A 15,290-nucleotide genomic window follows, 5' to 3' on the forward strand; every position below is an offset into this window, starting at 1 on the left:
GGAGGCCAAGGGAAGGGCAGCATAAGGAGTTAAGGAGTTAATGAAATGGAGTCAGGATATAGAAAGAACGGTGCAAGAAAGGCACAGAGCAGGAGAAGAGGAGGACGGATAGTGCACCTGTAGGAAACGAGTTGACTTGTCCGATCGAGGGTCGAAGCCATACCTGACCCAGAGGCTTCGCCAGGGCCCGTCCTTGTAGTTGAAGGCGACAAGGGGGAGGAAGCGAAGATGCTTCTCTGCCTCCTCCAGGATGGTCCCCTGCAGCGCGAGCCTCGACCATATGGGTCGCTGCTCAAACAGCCTCCTCAGCACCCCCATCGAGGCCTCGCGCCCTTCCCATCCCATAGTGACCTCCACTGCCTGAGCATGAGGTGCTGAGGGGGGGGGGGGGAGAGGGCGGAGAGAGGGATGATGATGGGAAGCAAGGAACGGAATAGAAGCGAGGGAGGCGAGGAGGAGTGGTAGATAGAAGGATTGTGCGAGAATCGGCAGCATCGGCAATTTTGAGTTTTTATGAGTTGGTGGGTTATGATGAAGAATCACACAGACCTGTTTGCTAGCGGATGTCTTGCGACTGATCTTGATCTCGTTCAGAGTCCTTCTATCCCACTTCCTGGAGAATATCGACGGTGTTGTATTTCTATGAATCTCTTGCAAAAATTCCGGAGCCTCACAGGTACTGTTAGATTCAATGAAAATCGAAAGTCCCACAAAACCCATGCATGTTGAGACGTTTGTCTGATTGAATCAGCCGTTCTGAAATCTACATTAGCATCGCACTCAGTTCACTAAGAAGGTTGATCCAATGCCCTGGGGGGGGGGCTGTAGGATGAGTTGTGGTAGACCAGAATACAGAATACATTCACGTTGCGTTGTTATCCAAGAGCAAAATGTAACCCATTGTGCATAAGTTTTGTGGTTCCTCCAGTCCTGGCTCGCTCGTTGAATCTTTGAATCATGCTACACTGCTCACCGCCTTTCTCTTCACTTAGTAGTTGCCCGACAAGATGCTTCCAGCAACAAGTGCAGCGAGACAGTCTCTGCAGAGCTGCCTCAATTGGAAACTCTGACCTACAACGCAAGAGCTGCTACCGGTGTGACTGATGAACGATAATGACTCGACGTGCTGCGCGGCTTCACAACAAGTCTGCTTCCGAATTGCCCACTTGGCAACTCGTTCGCCTTTTCAACAGCATCGACCGTTGCAACATAAGCTGAATTTACCTTCAAAGATCGACTCGCGCGATTCGGTCTCGGCCTCGGCGCCGTGACCGACGGTTCCGCCGGGAGCGGCCCGGAGGCTCCGGCAGTTCGAGGGTCATGACTTAAAGGGACGGGGCCCGGCCAATGCTGGTTCGTTTTACTGTTCAATTTTTTTAAGTTTACCGCACGGGGGGCACTAAGTTCAACCATGGCTGACGGGCTGTAGTACGGTACTCGCGTACTGCCACCGCGTCAGCATCCGTGACTGATAGTAGTTCGAGTCGCCTGACCTCCTCTGAGATCATATCTCAATAGACTACCCCCTAGAAGTCCCTCGTCAGCTGAGGCTGGAGGGAGGGTGCAGTAGGCGGTGTGGAGTGGGGCGTACTTGGGCTCCACCAAAAGCGGATCCCCTTTTCGGGTAATCTATTTTGACCACCCACCCCCCGGGCCCCTCATTGGGGTGACCGGCGAACCGTTAGAGTCTATTTGACACCTGACGACCCTGACCCCACCCGGTGACCCGTGGCGTGACCAACTTCACTCAAGTCCATTATGTGTCCCCCCGTGTCCGAATGCTCGTGCCCTTCACCCGTGATCAGTCATTCCAGATGACTCGTGCCACCCCCCTTCCTAGTACCCTGGCCCAGTGGGGACTTGCGGCACCTCAGCAGTGACGTCAGGACCCCTACCAAATAGTTTACCCCCTAGGAGCAACCTCTTATCGGGGCACCCTACTAGGCTAGTGGCCGTGATCCGTTCCCACGCGGCCTGACAGGCCACTTTTCGAGTACCGTCCTCTTAAGGAGTCCAACAGACTCAATGCGTTAGAGACACACTACCCGGCCCGGGGGTGGGGTACTCGAGGTCGAGGGCAGGGTACTTAAGAAGGGGGATATGGAGATCTAGGGGTACAAGAGGCAAATGGATGGGGTGAATGTTTGCTGACACGGATCCACTGGGTAGGGTACGCAAGAATCAGACTCGGCGGGGGGGGGGGGGGTGATCTGAAAACTTTCTGGTCAATCTGAGTAAAAATAGTAAAAGAGAAAATGACGGTCGGGGACTAGAGACGGTGGGTGGGCAGAAGGCTCTGCATGGTGGGGTATAGTTGTTTGTCTGATGATTCTTTGGAGAGGGTGGGGGTGGGGTAAGATGTCTAGTGGAGGAGGGTAGGGTGACTCGGACTAGAATTTCCTCCAATGGGGGCGACGTCAGACAAGTTTAGTAAACCAATGGTTCAGGGGTAGGGGTGGAATCTGACCAGGTAGGGTGATATAGGGCGTAAGGGATTCTGTGGGGTGGGGTTAGGACCCCCAGTACCTCTGCTCCCGCTGGTCCCGCTGGTCCAGATCCTTGTTGTGACGCAGGTGGAGGAAGGCGAGGAGGAGCACTTGACAGCAGACTCGGGGGAGAAGAGCGGAGAGCAGGCTAGAAGGCATATGCAACTTGTGGGAAGAGGAGAAAGAGAGCTCAATAGAAACGTGCTGTGCGAGGTAGAGAACGTTACGACGAGCATTGATTGACGAGTTGTTGTGCTCGATTGTGTATGTCTGTCCCACCCGTTCCCCTTTGAATATCATCGTCGATACGTCATCGTCTATCCTACTTGTCTTGTGCTTCGAAATGGCTTCCTCCCTCTTTGCCTAGGTATGAAAGTGATGGAGTACGGCAAGTCGCGAATAGTACGTTGAAAGTCAATTGGTGTGTGTGTCAGTGTTGTATCCTACATCTACAGCACCAGGTGCGGCTTCAGCGGAGCAACACTACTATAGCCAGACGAGCTCTGATCCTTTGCTGTATTTGCACTTCGTAATCCCCATTGAGGTCTTTGAAGTTTCCTACCCCTCCCCTACCCCAACTGCCCTGTCGGGAGTCAACTCCCGACCTTGGGATCCCATGGCTCAGACTAGACAGCAAGCAGCGAGGTTTGAGTGTGTGCATAGAGGAAAATTTACCTGCCACTATCGCATCGACTTGTATGTTTGTGCACCTTTTTTGACATGCTTCTTGTAGATGTGTACGACACCAGCGTCATCCTCGTCATCAATGCCTTGTAGCGCAAACCTCTCCCAGCAGGAGGAGGCGGACGAGTTGGCGCCAGCCAGGTCCTACTCGTCCATCTTGTTCGAGTCTCCTGTGGATCATCTTCACAACCCCGGGCACAAGGGAGATCAGGAGGAAGACTTCGACTCGCCGGACTACGACTCCGACCTTGACATGGAGATGGAAACGAGCTCTACCTCCTCCTCGCTCTACACCTCGATAGACCATGATCAGCCTCAAGCTGCCTCGTCGTCTCTTGAACAGGCTGCTGGTTCGCTTTCCAAGCACGGGAGGACGTGGGACGGCGAGGCTCGCGCGAGGCACAGCGAGCGATGCACAGGGAGATCGAGGCTGACGCTCTCGGAGAAGACGGACATCATCAAGCTCTACTACGAGCCGTCCTCCTCGAGGCCTCCGGTGGACCAGAAGACGCTGGCTCGGATGTACGGGAAGAGCAAGGCAGCGATCAGCAAGATCTTGAAGCCGGAGTACGCGCACCGGGTGCTGTCGAGCTATGCCAAGGTCGTGGGGGCAGAGGAGATGACCAAAATGCATCTTGACAGAACGAAAGAACAACCAGGCGACGGTGACAGTCATCAACCAGCTGGTTCTGTGAATGAGACACTTGATGGAATGTAGGGACTTTCATCATGGTCTCAATATTTTGTTTTGCTGGTTTTCCTTCCCACCCTTGTTTTCCTCTGTCTTTCCTTCTTCTCTCCTTCTTCTGTTGCTTCTTTTCAATGTGAATGACAACAAACCATCGTAATAGCAATATGCTAGAACTTTCAAGGTACATTTGTAAGCTGAAACCCTTGTATCGGGATCATAAATCCAACAGAAAGCTATCAGCTATCAGAAGGCAGTGAATGCTTCATTCGATATCATCGCATGAGTGCTGCCTCATTCTTTGATCTGAAAAAATTGTTGTCACCTTCTTTCATGGAAGCTGTAATTGTGATGAAGAGACGCATAAGCAGGATCTGATAATGAATGCTTTCTCATACAGCTATCACGCAATGTGCGATCATCATCGATGACAAGAGACCTGAAGGAAAATTACTTTCAGAATCAGACCTGAACCGCCGGTGCGTAGAACTAAGCTCATTCAAAGGTCGGAGAAAGAATGAAACAGTCTGAAACTTGTGACTTTAGACAAAACTTTGAGTGCCTTGGGAAAGTGAATGTATGCATTTTTTTAAAAAGCTCTCTGTGACAAAAATGAACGGTGGACGTAACCTTTACTCAAAGTAGAAGAAGGGCAAACCGTAACCTGTTGTATTGTGGACTCATACCGGACGCCCCTTTAGGGAAATAGGAGGACGATGTCAGAAAGCAGCAGTGACGTTGCTGATCTGATGTGTGTGTGTGCTTGATAAACAGTGATCCTAAGATCATCTGAGCTCAAGGTCTTACGCAAGGTTGTGTATACAACATATGGTAGCGAATTGGTTCACATTCCAGCTTTGATTCAGAATCTCAAACGATTCTAAAAATGATTTCAGCAAAGAAAGCAAGCAAACTGTTGAAAGTGAAAAGATCGCGTATGGCTCAGACCAGCGAACGAAGGATTCCGAGATCTACGGAACAAGTTTCTGATCCAACTTCACTCCACCCAAGGACGCCCCTTGGGCGTAGCGTAGGGAATTAGGAGGACGATGCCAGAAAGCTGCAGTGACGCTGCTGATCTGATGTGTGTGTGTGCTTGATAAACAGTGATCCTAAGACCATCTGAGCTCAAGGTCTTACGCAAGGTTGTGTATACAACATAACCAGTCTCTAATTATCCATTTTGCTTCATGAGACAGATGCGTGGGGGTACCTCTCAAATCAATGTCAACTCATATCGCGCATGCCCTGCTACAGATCTGAGTGTGCTGCTAATGCGGAGTGGATTCTTGCCCCCTGGCAGGTAATAAAATTCCACGTCACCGCTACCGCTGGGTGCGCTCTTTTTGTCTGTTTTTGTTACTGCCATGTCAACTTTCCACCAGCTTCGCATTCTTACAAGCGTACAGCCTCGTGAAGTGAAGCGAACATCACATGATCCTAATCACACATGTGGAGCTGGTAGAAAGTTGGCAAAGTAGAAAATTTGAAAGGATGATTGAGAAATACTGTCGGATTCCGGCAGGATGGAAAGAAAGGGTCTAAGGGAGCTGGAGAGATACGAGAGACACTGGTGGTGGATACTGGAGGATCTGGCAGACTGAAAAAAGGGCATTTTGGACTCTTTAAAAGAGAAAAGCGCAGCGAAAGCACCTCAAGAAAAAACAAAAAGTATAGATTGTTCCCTCAGCAGCTACAGAGTGTTCCCTGAGCAGCACATGCTAGCCATTGTGAAGACGACAAAACAAAGAGAAAGAAAGGAAAAGTAGATCCAACAAACCATATGAGAAACTCCGCAGAACAGAATAGGAAAGGCAAAACAGGCAGGTAAAGACACACTACGAAACAAAACAATCAAATAAATCATTTCGGGGAAAGGGATAGAATGGGAGGAGAGTTCAGACTGGAAGCTCTGATCAATATTGACCAAGGTGTGAAACGACACAGAAAAAAAAAAGAAGAAACAGAGGTTCAATGTTATGCAAACTGGCCTTCAAGTTTGAGTAGAAACATCTTAAGGAGTTGCATCTACTACTGGTCTCGTCTTCAAGCAAGGATGTCAACAACTTTCCCCAACATCCTTGTGAAACTTCTGTCTGTACCATAAAACTACGTTTTTGCTTGACATCCTTTGCGAATGTTTGTCATCTACATCCTAGCAATCGTGCTTCAGCAAGATTAATGTACCACAATCGTCTCCCGATGATCGTACAGCCCGCCCCCAAGTCGAGTGAAGTTCCTTCTACCCTCCCTTCCCTGCGAGGATGGCTTGCCTGATGATGAAAGAAAGATCGCTTATCTCCTGTGTGCTCAAGATTCTCACACACTTTGACAGAATCCAGATAGCGTAGTTTGGCTTCAGGATCTTGCTGATTGCTGCCGGGCTCTTGTTGTACATCCTGGCCAGAGTCTTCTGATCGAGATGAAATGATGAGGTCCGAGTGGAGGTGTAGTAGAGCTTGATGATCTCTGCCTTTTCTATGAGTGTCAGTCTTGTTCTTCCTGTACATACTTCGCTGTGCCGTGCGCGAGCTGCCCCGTCCCAATTCCTCTTCTTCCTCTCCTTCGAGCTTGACCCGTAATGGTCCAGGTTCTGTGGCTCTGACGTCGGGTCGCCCACAATACATTCTCCGTCCACGGCATCGTTGAGATCCTCTTGGAGTAATTCTTTTGAAATTATGGAGGAGGAGGAGGGGGATGCATGCGAGAACATGGGAAGATAGTCGGAGATAGGGGGGAGAGAGCTTGAGGTTGGTTCTATGGCGCCCGCAAGGATGGGAACAGATGAGTCAGGATAGGATGGAACGATCAGTGATGGGAGGCACTTGAGTTCATCTCCATGGAGAGTGAGAGAAGTGATGGAGGATGATGGTAAAAGGCTTGAGCACTGAGAGACAGAGAGTGCATCATCATGGAGAAAAGAGAGCACGTGGTCAATGCTAAAAGAGAAGAGAGAAGTCGAGGTTGAATTGTCCTTTGCCGAGTGCTTGTTGATGGTAATGGGATGAAAGTGCTTGATTTTGGTCTGCTTGCCATGCTTGAATGAAGGAGCCTTAGTGCGCACTGGAGTAACAAGTTTTGATGCAGAAGAAGCATGAGAAGGGGAGTAGTTGTTGAATGCGGATGAAGCCTCATCGTGGATAGAAGGCAAGCTGCGGAGTGAGGAAGTTAGCCTGTTGAAGGATATAGATGCTTTCTTTGATGAACAAGTCGCGGAATAGGCATCAGGCTCCATGTTGTTGGCGGGTGGCGACACCGAACCCAGCATTCCCAGCAACTCTCCGCGATGGCTTGTACAGAGTTGTAAAAATGTTTGTATAATTCTGTATAATACCAGGAGATTATTATAATTCCTGATTACAGCTCGTTATAATTATCGAAGATTCTATATAACACGCATCGTTACAAAACATTCTGAAAAAGTCCTTTTAAAAATTTGCTGTCGTTTGAGCCCCTTTTAAAAGTGGAAGTTGACATGTTGGACAATACTGCAACAATTAACAAACAATTATATATGTTCTTTATTAATAGTTATAAGCATACTAAATTACTTTTAGTGATTTGAAATTTTGAGGGACGTGATGATTAAGATGAAACTTTAAGAAATTTTCCGTTCGCTTTCAAATTTTGAAATGTATCAAAAATCGAATTTCTTCAAACTTCAGATTTGATATATATCTCATTGTAAGTAAAAACTCATAAAACAATCAGTTTTTCAACTAGTACGACGGCGACGGCTGAGTCACTCCGGCTGTTGGCCCGGCCCCGGCGCTACGATCGCCGCTATTGATGATTGAGCCGGCCCGGGACCGTCCGGACTCCGGCGGCCCGGCGGCCCGGGGCTGCTCACCCTGGCACCGCCGGGCCGCCGACTCGAGCTGTCAGCCGCGGCAGCAGCAGCAGCAGCAAATCGGAATGCACCCGGTGACGGGGGCCGGCGACGGCCGCCCGGGCCCGCGGGGGCCCGGCCGCCCGGCCGCGCCGGCCGGGGCGCGGCGGCCGGGCGGCGCCGGGCCTGGGCCGCGCTTGATCGGAGCGGCTTTTCACCGTGAAGTCAAGCCAAGCCAGGCTTCAGCCAGCCTTGTTGTGTCTGTTGTGTACTACGGGAGTACGGTATGAACTCGAAAGGCAGCTTGAAACCGTGCCGCATGCCAGAGCCTGGAGGCTGGCATTCGAATTGCCAAGTTGAACTTGGCTCAGCGGCTTTGGGCACCGAGTGTCTCCGACACTGTGACTGGCACGGTTCCGACACGGTACTCTTATCAGAGCTCTGCAAAGGTGAACTTATTCAACTTCCGCCTCCACAGGAATGGACACCAGTTAATGACTGTGAACAGGGGTGGGCAGCCGCTCAGCGAAACTTCGGAAGTTGATAGTCTTCTCTTCCAGCTATGAGGGCAGCAAGAGCTCTCTACGGCCACCGGCTACTGGACCTCTGTTGGGCGACAGAGTGTGCAAAACACGGGTGGTATCATGTACCTCGAGGAGGAGCAGGCAGCAGATCTAAGCGAACGCACGAGGGATGCTCGCTCGTGCGTGAGGAGCTTCACCATAACCTGTTGGTTCCCTTCGTCAACAACTGCTAAGGTGGTCTGTGCTTCCCCTCGCTGTGTGCGCCACGAATTGATAGTGTGATGGCGTTATCAAATAAACTTCATATCTCTACTGTTATCAAATAAACTTCATATCCCTACTGTTATCAAATAAACTTCATATCCCTACTGTTATCAAATAAACTTCATATCTCTACTGTTATCAAATAAACTTCATATCTCTACTGTTATCAAATAAACTTCATATCTCTACTGTTATCAAATAAACTTCATATCTCTACTATTATCAAATAAACTTCATATCTCTACTATTATCAAATAAACTTGATATCTCTACTCTCCACCTTTGTGTGCGATCCAGCGGAGGTGCCTTGAGAATTCACTGTAGACGTCTGCAGCCGGTTTCAGCCTATTCGAAGATGTCATACTTCTTGATCACGGAGTCTGGGCTACATCTCTTAGTATTTTGAGATCTGCGTATCTCTCTGATATATTTACAACAACACAATGATGAGTAATCAAACAATCACGAAACACCCCAAGCGGTCAATAGAACATCGCCAGGGGCTGCTGTTCCCTTGCTGGTAGTGCAAATAGGAGCTGCATGGCTGAAAGTTGCCGCAGGTGTCGATGGACGAGCTGCAAATTTTCCTGCTCAGGGAGTAATAACAAGCCTGCCCATCATCATTCGAAGACTTGTGGTCCCCGCGCACAACTGGCAATGATTGCGAAGGTGCTCGGTGGCTGCATGCTAGTGCAAAGATGGCACGTTCCGATAAGATGGCGTCGCTGTAGTCCAGTGCTAAGATTTGTGTACTAGGACGATCATACGACATCTTAGCTGAACGCATGACAATGCAGGAGAAAGTAGAGGAGAACTTGCTGGTGGGTAGGACCAAACGATAGGCTGCTCGCTGGCAAAGAAGAAGGGAATGGGTTCTTCAAGGGTCCTTCAAGGCATACGAGACACAATTCTGTCAAGAAAAGCATTTTTCTGAATCGTTGTATGTTTAGACGGTCAGCGTCAGCAGATCAAGTATACTCCTTGCAGTGACCCCATAAAACCCTATTCCCGGCGGGGGTCCTTTAAGTAGTAACCACAAAACTTTCGATCAAAGTTTGTGTCGAAAGTTCATCTCATTTTCGTTCACCCTACGGAAATTTCATATTTAGTCACGAGGACTCCGATAAGGTATATTTCTATCCGAAGAGACGGCTTTCCATGTCATGATCACGGCAATAGTGGTTTACAGATGTCAGCATCACGGTACCAAAAAGGGTCAGAGGTGCCTCCCCTCTCCCCCATCTAGTTTTATCCCCCCGCTCCGTCAGGTTTTCCCCCGGCTCATTCGCGTCCACCTTCACAAACCAGCTCCTCATCTCCTCCTCGACGATACACATACAATCCAGTCATTCTCCTTGCTGTTTCATAGGCTTCAACCTGCTCAACGCTGCCTATTCTGTCTTGACTTCTGCTTCTCCCTACATTTTCGCAAAGACCCAGAACAAACTGTTGGTATCAGTTTTCGCACAAAATGCAGCTGCCGCAGCTAGTGTTTCACTCTACACGGATTCACATGATTTCTATTTCGACTTACTCAAAGGAGCAACCCCATCACTGTGATATGTCGTCGGACAGCGATGGAAAATTGTCATCCAGTCTGGAACCACACCCTTTCCCTTTTCAACTCAGCACAGAAATCTCTTGCTCTTCGATTGACTCGAATGGGAATTTCAAGCCCTTTAGCTCCTATTCGCTCTACGAGGCAGCGCATAATAATCCCTGGACCAGCTCCATCAACCATACAGGAAACTTCGTTCAGAGCTGAAAGGACTGTGCTCGAAATATCAGCAGCAGCAATTACAATGTGACTGCCCACAACACTGTCAAGTCTTGTAAATTTGTGTTATTCTTGAAATGTTAAGGTACTCCCCCTCATCAAGTTAGATTGAAATAAACTTGCCAATAATGTGAAAGATGAAAATGTCCAACCCGGTAATAGTGCAGGCGTGCTATTGTATTATGTTGTGCATACTCTTCCCTCTGGATGCGTTTTTATGTTTGTGCACAAAGTTCCTCCATCTAAAGCAAGAATCGAGAAAACAATCTCAAAAGAACATAGATGAGTAGTTGGAAAAAGATGCCACCCAAATCGAACTTTACACAGTATCGAAGTCGAAAATTTGTTTTTTTGTGGCACCATTGTGCATTGACACATCGCGCAAAATCTATTTGAAATACATATTTATTTAAATCTGCAACAAATTCCCTGTTTTAGGAGCTGTTCACTTCTCATTGCTGTAAAATACAAGATCTGTTGTTAAAGGAAACCTCACGCCCACCCTCATCGTCTTCGTCATCGTGCAAAGTTTCCGTGTCGATCGATAGAGCTTCTCAAGGCATTCCTATGAGCTGCTATGTAGCTTTCGTAGCTGCTGCATGGCTGAAAGTTGCCGCACGAGTCGATGGCTAAGTGCGCGATCTCTGAGCTCAGGCACCACGATGAAACCAACCTTTCTTGCGGCTTGGGGGCATCTCTTGAAATCGCAGCGTCGGATTCCTGATCAGAGCAGAAGTATACATGCATCGTCGGAGCATGATCGACTGAAATGAACGAGGAAGGCTGAGAAACAAGAAGACACATGTCTGTGCAAGCAAAGAAGCTGATGGGTCTTAGTTTGAGCAGGCGGGAGTAGAGGTTTGAAACGTGCGGAGAGAGCCGATGAGGGATAAAGATATTCCGATGCAATTGGTGGGGGGAGGAAGGGGGAAAGGAGGGACAAGTCGAGGATGGAGGGGAGAGGATGACAGCCAATATGGAAGTGCTGATAGAGGGAGGGAGAAAATAAGGGGCAGGCGCACTGGGTATCCAGAATTCCGAGGAGCAGACAGAGGAGACAAGATGTGAAAATACTTCTTTTCGGGTTGCATCGGCATTTGCTGACTGGGTCACGTGTAACCATCCATGGGATAAAGAGCTATTATTATATCCAACACGATTGGATCGTTGCGAATTCATAGTGTCATAATTGCCGTTACGCTTTTAACGGACAGATAAGACCGAGGGCCCGTAAGCGTCGAAACGCTGCTGACGTTGAGGCTTTAACTTCCCTCGATTAGCACGACTCTGGTCACGGACGCACCACTCACCGTCAAGTACGTGTACCCCCTAGGCTTCACGTCCGTACTGATAGTACGGTACCGTGGCTGAACTTGATAGTACTCCGAGCGGATGGACGGACCGTACGGTACGTACCGTCGGTGAACTCAGCGGCCAAGTTGAACTTCACATCCGATCGCTGAGTCGACCAGCGGCCGCGGGGCGGCCGCGGGGGCCACCGTTAGAACACACGGCCGCGTGCGGGGCAAAAAGGTGGCAACTTGGCCGACCGTGTGGAATGGGCCGCGGCCCGGCCCGGCCGCGGGATCGCACTGCGGCCGCACGCGGGATGCCGCCGCGGTGACGACGGTCCGCGGTCGACGGCGGGGCCGGGTCACGGGTCGCCGAACTAAACTTTGAGTAAAAAAAAAAACACTGACAGTTGATTGCCGCACGGTGGCCCGGCCCGGCCGGGCCGCACTGCACACATTCGTTCACAAAGTCACGTGTGAAAGTGATCGGAAGCTGCCGCAGGTCCTCGTACGGGGGCGCCCGGTGGGTTTGAAAGTGTTTACGTTTAATTCATCACGAGCTGAAGACTCCTGACAATAGGATGGCATGTTCAGGCATACGGAAAGAAAAGAATCTGGGGGCAAGTAATAAAGGCATGAACAGGTTTCGCAAGGCAGCAGGAGCAAAGAGGCAAAAGGCGAAGATGCAGGAGAAGGTTCGCAATGGTCTTGAAGGTTTTGGGCAGAATGTTCATCGGAGAGAGTCCAAGTTGGAGGTACTGAACGAGATCCTGAGTCGCATCCCGTCCAAAACCTATGGATGCCAAGCACGCAGATCAGCACAGCAGCGGGAAAGGGAGCAGGGGAGACTCACCGTCCCGTGCGTGTAGCAGAGTGCCTCCGCTGCATCCTGGATGGAAGGGAGCTCAACCTGTCAGTCCACGTTAGATCATCAGCCGACTCGCAGCCAGCCTTGCGAGAGAGAGTGAGTGGGGAAGGGAGGAGGAGGAGGCAAGGACGAGGGAGGCTGAGGAGTACCAGGGCCATCTTGCGGTCCACAGTCTGCGTTTCTGAGCGACCGCTGATGAATTTCAGCTTTGCGACAGGCCCGTAGTCAGCAAACAAGCCCTGCACAAGGGAAAAGAAAAAATGTCAAATAGGTGCTCAAAGGGAATCTTCAGCAACCCAGCAGTACATACCTTGAGGTCGTCCTCAGTGACGTGCAAAGGGATGTTGGAAATCTGTTGTCAGAGAGTAAGAAGAGCTTCAAGCATCGACGGAGATAGAGCTCATACATGCAGCAGCTTGCTCGGTTCGATCGAAGGGATGCTCCTTGCATTCGCTCCACGGTACCTGCAAACAGAGGAGTCAACAGACGGGCCTCCCTCTCCTCCTGTCCCTCACCTCTGGATGTTCGAGGTAGAGTAGTCTCCAAAGAGCTTCGCGCCCTCCTCTTCGATGTCAGATCGATTAGCCTGGACCTGGAATGAAGCGGTCAGTCTGAGCTTACACAGTGGCGAGGAGGCGATCGCACCGTGTCGTGCTTCGAGGTCGAGATGACGAGGTTGCGTCCCCAGAGAGGGCACTGGAGCAGGACCACGTCACAGACAAGTAGACAGCGAAGCTGGGAAGCAGCAAAGGAGAGGAGAATTCGAGAAAGGTCACCGAGTTCAGGGTAATACGAGCGTTCTCCGCATGATCAGGCGACTCGAATTGAATCAGTGCCGAGTCACGCTGGAACGGCAGGATGAGTTGAGAGAGACAAGCATGCGCCTGGTTCGCACCTTGTTGTACAAAATCTTGATTTTCTGGATGATTCCACAGGTGCTGAGCAAGCCATGTCAACGTGACTTCCAACTACGGCTCCTCTCACCTGAACAAGTTGAAGAGAGCGTCGATAGTCACTCTATCAGGATCAAGGTTGTTCACAAGGATCACAGGACTGCAAAAAGATTGCATGTCAGCCCGACTGTTAAGAAGACAATTCGAAAATGAATATTATGATCATGACCCAACACTTTCACCCAAAAAGTCGTCTCTTACCTCTTGTACATGCCCATCATGGGATCACGTCCCATATCATAGGGATACATGGACCTGCAAACACACGCGTCACACTTGGCTCCACCTGATCCTCTGACTAAAATACCTTGGATCCAACCCCGGAGCCCCTCTAGCCGGCATTGGGATCCTCGTGTCGGGCGCAAGTCCCCTGGTACCAAACCCAGCACCATTGGGGCTGTCGCCACCCCAGCCAGGGGACAGAGGGTTCCTCCGGACATCAGCGCCCAGGGGACCAAATGAACGAGTGTCCGGGATACGCAGCGGATCGATGCCCCGCTGCGGGTCCATACCAAAGGCTGGGTCGAGCCTGGGGTCGGCCAACATACCAGGATCCATCCTCCCTCCTGGGTCCATTCGCATGTCCAGGAATGGCTCACCACCAAGGCGCATCCTGTCGATCCCTCGGGAAACATCAATTGCAGCAGCACTCCAGTTGCTCTGAGATGCTGGAGGGCGTCCGTCGATTGGCCTCATGTCGTATCGATCGGCTGGAGATTCGTTGGGGTTTCCAGCTGGAAGGTTAGGGTTGGTAAAATCGTAGGATCGCTCGTTGTTGTACTTGACGGTGATGTCGAGGAGGTTTGAGAACCCAATCTGCAGATTGTTGCAACCATTGTAGATGTTGAGACCGTTGAAACGATCCAGGGCAGCCTGGGCATCCGCAGGGCGCTCGAACTGTACAAGAGCTTGTGTCTTGCCCTGCTTGTTGAAGATGACAATCTTCTCAATCGTTCCCATCATCGAGAACACCTGATACATCACATCCACGTCCACCTTGTACACCACGTTCGTCACAGTCACAAGAAGGATCCTTGCATCGCTGTTGGGAGGGACTGCGTTCCAACTTCGCTCGCGCACGAAGCCTTCACCCTCATACTCCCGCGTGGGCGGGGATAGCTCAGTCTTGTTGGAGTACTGTGCAACGATGACGCGCGTTCCAACACGTATCGGCACGCTCTCGCACTCTGCCAACATCCTCGCACTGTCTTCAAGACTCACGAACTCAACGAAGGCCTGGTGCTTGCGGGACAAGTGGAAGACCCGACGAACCTCGCCGAAGCGGCTGGCGAGGGTTTTCAAGTCTCCTTCATTGCATTCCTCTGGGAGGTTACGAATGTGAAGGACTTTAGATGGTTCTGTTGTGTACTCGGACATTGAACCTGGAACCACATACTTCAATTCCTCAAGCCATCCCACCACACGAACCTTACCGTCGACTTAGAGCTTTAGGAGGAAGAAGCGCAAATCAAGAGAAGAGCGTTCACAAGACGTAGGAAGGAACAGAAATGTCACTGGGACGACGGAAAAGCGCGCACCAGAAGAAATGGAGCGTTCGAATGGAGCGATGGATAAAGCCGGTTATCTCAAGCACCAGCAACGACCTCGATCTGCTACTTTAGGAAAAGGCTAGCAGAGCAATCAACGTGAAGAGGCTGGGATGAGGAAAGGCGGGGGGTCACCAATGAGAGACAGGAAAGTCCTTGATCGAAACACGCGTGCGTGAGCGAGTCGATGCTGAGGGGTGGGTTGGAGGAGCGCAGCGGGGGGGGGGAGGAGGTTGCGGGGGCGGTGAGATGAGGAGAAGGAGAGGGCACAAGAGAGGGGAGAGGAGGGGAGAGGGAGGGGAGGAGGAGGGGACGAAGGCGAAGGGGGGCGGGGGGGAGGGAGGGGGGGGGGGAGGAGGGGCGAGGCGGAAGGGAGGG

The 15,290-nt window shown here is 50.7% G+C and overlaps 4 protein-coding genes across 4 annotated transcripts; 1 reads left to right on the forward strand and 3 right to left on the reverse strand.

The window, feature by feature from the left end:
* Window positions 1-3,252: 3,252 nt before the first annotated feature.
* Window positions 3,253-3,888, forward strand: GUITHDRAFT_114295 (hypothetical protein; the record flags this gene model as incomplete). The annotated part of the gene is made up of 1 exon (XM_005826492.1): window positions 3,253-3,888. One exon carries the CDS (start codon window positions 3,253-3,255, stop codon window positions 3,886-3,888), a length of 636 nt encoding a protein of 211 aa, XP_005826549.1.
* Window positions 3,889-5,810: 1,922 nt separating this feature from the next.
* On the reverse strand, window positions 5,811-7,163 carry GUITHDRAFT_154379 (hypothetical protein). The gene has a single exon (XM_005826493.1). It carries the CDS (start codon window positions 7,091-7,093, stop codon window positions 6,101-6,103), a length of 993 nt encoding a protein of 330 aa, XP_005826550.1. The 5' UTR covers window positions 7,094-7,163; the 3' UTR covers window positions 5,811-6,100.
* A 3,605-nt stretch (window positions 7,164-10,768) lies between these two features.
* On the reverse strand, window positions 10,769-11,056 carry GUITHDRAFT_114297 (hypothetical protein; the record flags this gene model as incomplete). Its single annotated transcript, XM_005826494.1, has 1 exon — window positions 10,769-11,056. The coding sequence occupies one exon, from the start codon at window positions 11,054-11,056 to the stop codon at window positions 10,769-10,771; it is 288 nt and encodes a 95-aa protein (XP_005826551.1).
* Window positions 11,057-12,274: 1,218 nt separating this feature from the next.
* On the reverse strand, window positions 12,275-14,742 carry GUITHDRAFT_114298 (hypothetical protein; the record flags this gene model as incomplete). The annotated part of the gene is made up of 12 exons (XM_005826495.1): window positions 12,275-12,337; window positions 12,398-12,454; window positions 12,562-12,651; window positions 12,723-12,764; window positions 12,819-12,876; window positions 12,928-13,004; window positions 13,058-13,108; window positions 13,189-13,257; window positions 13,308-13,350; window positions 13,397-13,465; window positions 13,567-13,620; window positions 13,673-14,742. 12 exons carry the CDS (start codon window positions 14,740-14,742, stop codon window positions 12,275-12,277), a joined length of 1,743 nt encoding a protein of 580 aa, XP_005826552.1.
* Between the last annotated feature and the right edge of the window lie 548 nt (window positions 14,743-15,290).

This window comes from Guillardia theta (assembly GCF_000315625.1).
Source record: "Guillardia theta CCMP2712 unplaced genomic scaffold GUITHscaffold_74, whole genome shotgun sequence".
Classification (NCBI taxonomy): Eukaryota; class Cryptophyceae; order Pyrenomonadales; family Geminigeraceae; genus Guillardia; species Guillardia theta.

What these genes read in the sequence shown, in the direction of transcription:
- GUITHDRAFT_154379 (XM_005826493.1), bottom strand. Translation starts at nt 7,093, where the DNA reads ATGGAGCCTGATGCCTATTCCGCGACTTGTTCATCAAAGAAAGCATCT.